The sequence below is a fragment of the Spea bombifrons genome, chromosome 2 (genome assembly GCF_027358695.1).
Source record: "Spea bombifrons isolate aSpeBom1 chromosome 2, aSpeBom1.2.pri, whole genome shotgun sequence".
In the NCBI taxonomy this organism is placed as follows: domain Eukaryota; kingdom Metazoa; phylum Chordata; class Amphibia; order Anura; family Pelobatidae; genus Spea; species Spea bombifrons.
This window is the reverse complement of record NC_071088.1, coordinates 78,855,052-78,857,603: the sequence shown is the minus strand read 5'-3', so window position 1 is coordinate 78,857,603 and position 2,552 is coordinate 78,855,052. Positions and strand designations below refer to the sequence as shown.

Here is a 2,552-nt window from a genome sequence, read left to right as displayed (position 1 = left end):
ATGTGTCTGATATTTCTTAGCATTTATATTAGACAGTCGTTACTATTATATTTATTATTTATGGATTTATACAGCAGCATAATTCATTGCAGCCCAACAATGGTTAAACAGGACTTAACCTGTTAAAACCATCATGACATCAATAATTATAAAAAAAAAAATATATATATATATATATATATATATCAGCTAGCTGACACACTGAAAAACGATGGCAGAGCAAACACACACACACCTGCACACAAAATCAATAAGATTTACACACAAAAACTATACAAATAAGCCTTTTGGTTTTCTCGTGCACCTGCGTTTGTGGATTACAACTCCCATCACCCACTGACAATCTGATGATAATGGTGATGGGAGTTGTGGCTCACATAAGCGAGTGCACGAGAAAACCAAAAGGCTGGTTTCAGGCCACTTTTGAAAAAACCTACGCGTGTTGTTTTTTTTTTTCAAATTCAAGACACTTACAATAATATATTTTGTTGTATTTTGGTCAACTGAACTGATTTGGAGATCATTTTCATGTACAATATAGAAATGTTTCATTACATTAATGTAGTCTTCGTATTAAATGTTGGACTATGCATCTAAAAAATCAAAAGAAAGCTCTGTCTTTGAAAGAAAATATATATCATTTTAGTATTATAATAATAATAATAATAATAATAATAAACATAGAATTTTATGGCAGATGAGGGCCATTCAACCCACCTAGTCTGCTTCTTTGGTCTCCGCTTAGATTCAGGATAACCATATCCCTATAACATACATGCAGCCACTCCTACTGGGTAGCTGTTCCACTCATCTACTACCCTATTAGAAAGTAGTAGTAATAATAATAATTCACTGAGCTGAACATAGCCTATATTGTCCCTAACCTATGATGACAAGCTGTATTGCTGTAATTCAGCTCTTTTTATAGCGCCTAACAAACGCAATACCTCACTGGTGTTAAAGACCCAATGTGGATGGAATGCACAGATGCAACCCTACAACCACACACCGCCACTAGTGGGCGCGCTGACAAATCACAGGCGCGCAATTCGCCCGGGCGTGGAAGGAGTTAAGCGTACGGCGCCGTCTTATGATGTCACGGAACTGGCAGAGGTCAGGGAGACAGGAAGTGGTTGCATGTGACACTGAGAGCTAGGTGAGTGTGTGTTTTGGAGCAAAGCATTCAAAGCTGCTGTAATTAGATAGCATACATAGTTAACTCATTGGGGGAATCTACTTAATTAACCAAATTTATTTATTATTCCATCTTGTGTATATATGATGCAGAAATATGTGTATTAGCATTTTACATATTGCTTGTCCCATCTTTACATTAGCCTAATGTTCCAGAAAGCATGTTGTGTTTTGTGTGTTGCTCCTTTGGTGCTTTAACACCGATTCCTCTTGTGATTACATAAAGATTGCACCCCAGGTCTTGCTTGGGTGGGATTCGGCAGATGTAGTAATAAGAGATGACTTCACTTGGAGTTGATGTGGCTTACAAATCAGCATGATATCCCAGAATTGCTCTTCTTTCATCTTGCTAATTAAGACTTGAAGGATTAACTTATATTGCTCTTCACCGCAGGTTCTCTTTTCAACATGTCGGCGGTACGTGCGGCTGTCCACGCGAAATGGGTTATAGGAAAAGTAATAGGGACGAAGATGAGGAAGACTGCAAAAGTCCGAGTGACGCGGATGGTGCTGGACAGCTATTTGTTAAAGGTGAATGTAGTGAATTTCCATTTTGTTCTTATCTAGTATAAGTGTTATAATACTCCTCCTGCCTTTATTCTAATAAGATGTGCAGCAACTGCTTTATGTTATCATGGGAAATATGTTTGAACAATTTTAAATTATGATAACACATTTGGATGAAAAGGCTGAATGGAATGAATGCTATAGAGTATTTACAATGGAATGATGGTGCTATGATTCATCTTCATATGACTGTCTTCCTTTCTTTCCGACCTGTCTAGTATTACAATAAGAGGAAAACCTATTTTGCCCATGACGCGCTGGAGCAATGCACATTAGGGGATATCGTGCTGCTGAAAGCTTTGCCCGAGAGGAGATCCAAGCATGTGAAGCATGAGCTAGCCGAAATTGTTTACAAAGTGGGCAGAGTGGTGGATCCTCTGACCGGAAAGCTGTGCGCGGGCACCGAATTTCTAGAAAGTCCAACAGAAGTTAATGTTGCGGAGCTGAACGACCAACTGGGGAATCTGGAAATTTCAGGAGAGCCAAAAGCAGAGAAGAATGTGGATCCTTGAGAACATTATCACGTGACTTTAATACCTGTTTCACCTAAGCTACAAGCGGCAGACTGGCCTCAGGACCCAGCCTCGTGTTATTTGCCTCCGTAGAAGTAGCCTTTGTGTACTCGATCTTTAGCTGGCTTGTGCAAAGGCGCTGATGTGAATTTGTGGTCGTTTTGTGTGCCGTGGTGCATTTTGGCCGTGCACGCAAAAAATGAGTGATGTTAAATGGCACTTCATACACCGTATAAATGTTTCTGTGACTCAATAAATCTGTAGCCTCTTATTTCTAAA

The 2,552-nt window shown here is 39.3% G+C and overlaps 1 protein-coding gene across 1 annotated transcript; it reads left to right on the top strand.

Moving 5' to 3' along the window:
* The first annotated feature begins 1,093 nt into the window (after positions 1 to 1,093).
* On the top strand, positions 1,094 to 2,552 carry MRPS17 (mitochondrial ribosomal protein S17). Its single transcript, XM_053457344.1, has 3 exons — positions 1,094 to 1,156; positions 1,589 to 1,725; positions 1,980 to 2,552. Exons 2-3 carry the CDS (start codon positions 1,603 to 1,605, stop codon positions 2,271 to 2,273), a joined length of 417 nt encoding a protein of 138 aa, XP_053313319.1. The 5' UTR covers positions 1,094 to 1,156; positions 1,589 to 1,602; the 3' UTR covers positions 2,274 to 2,552.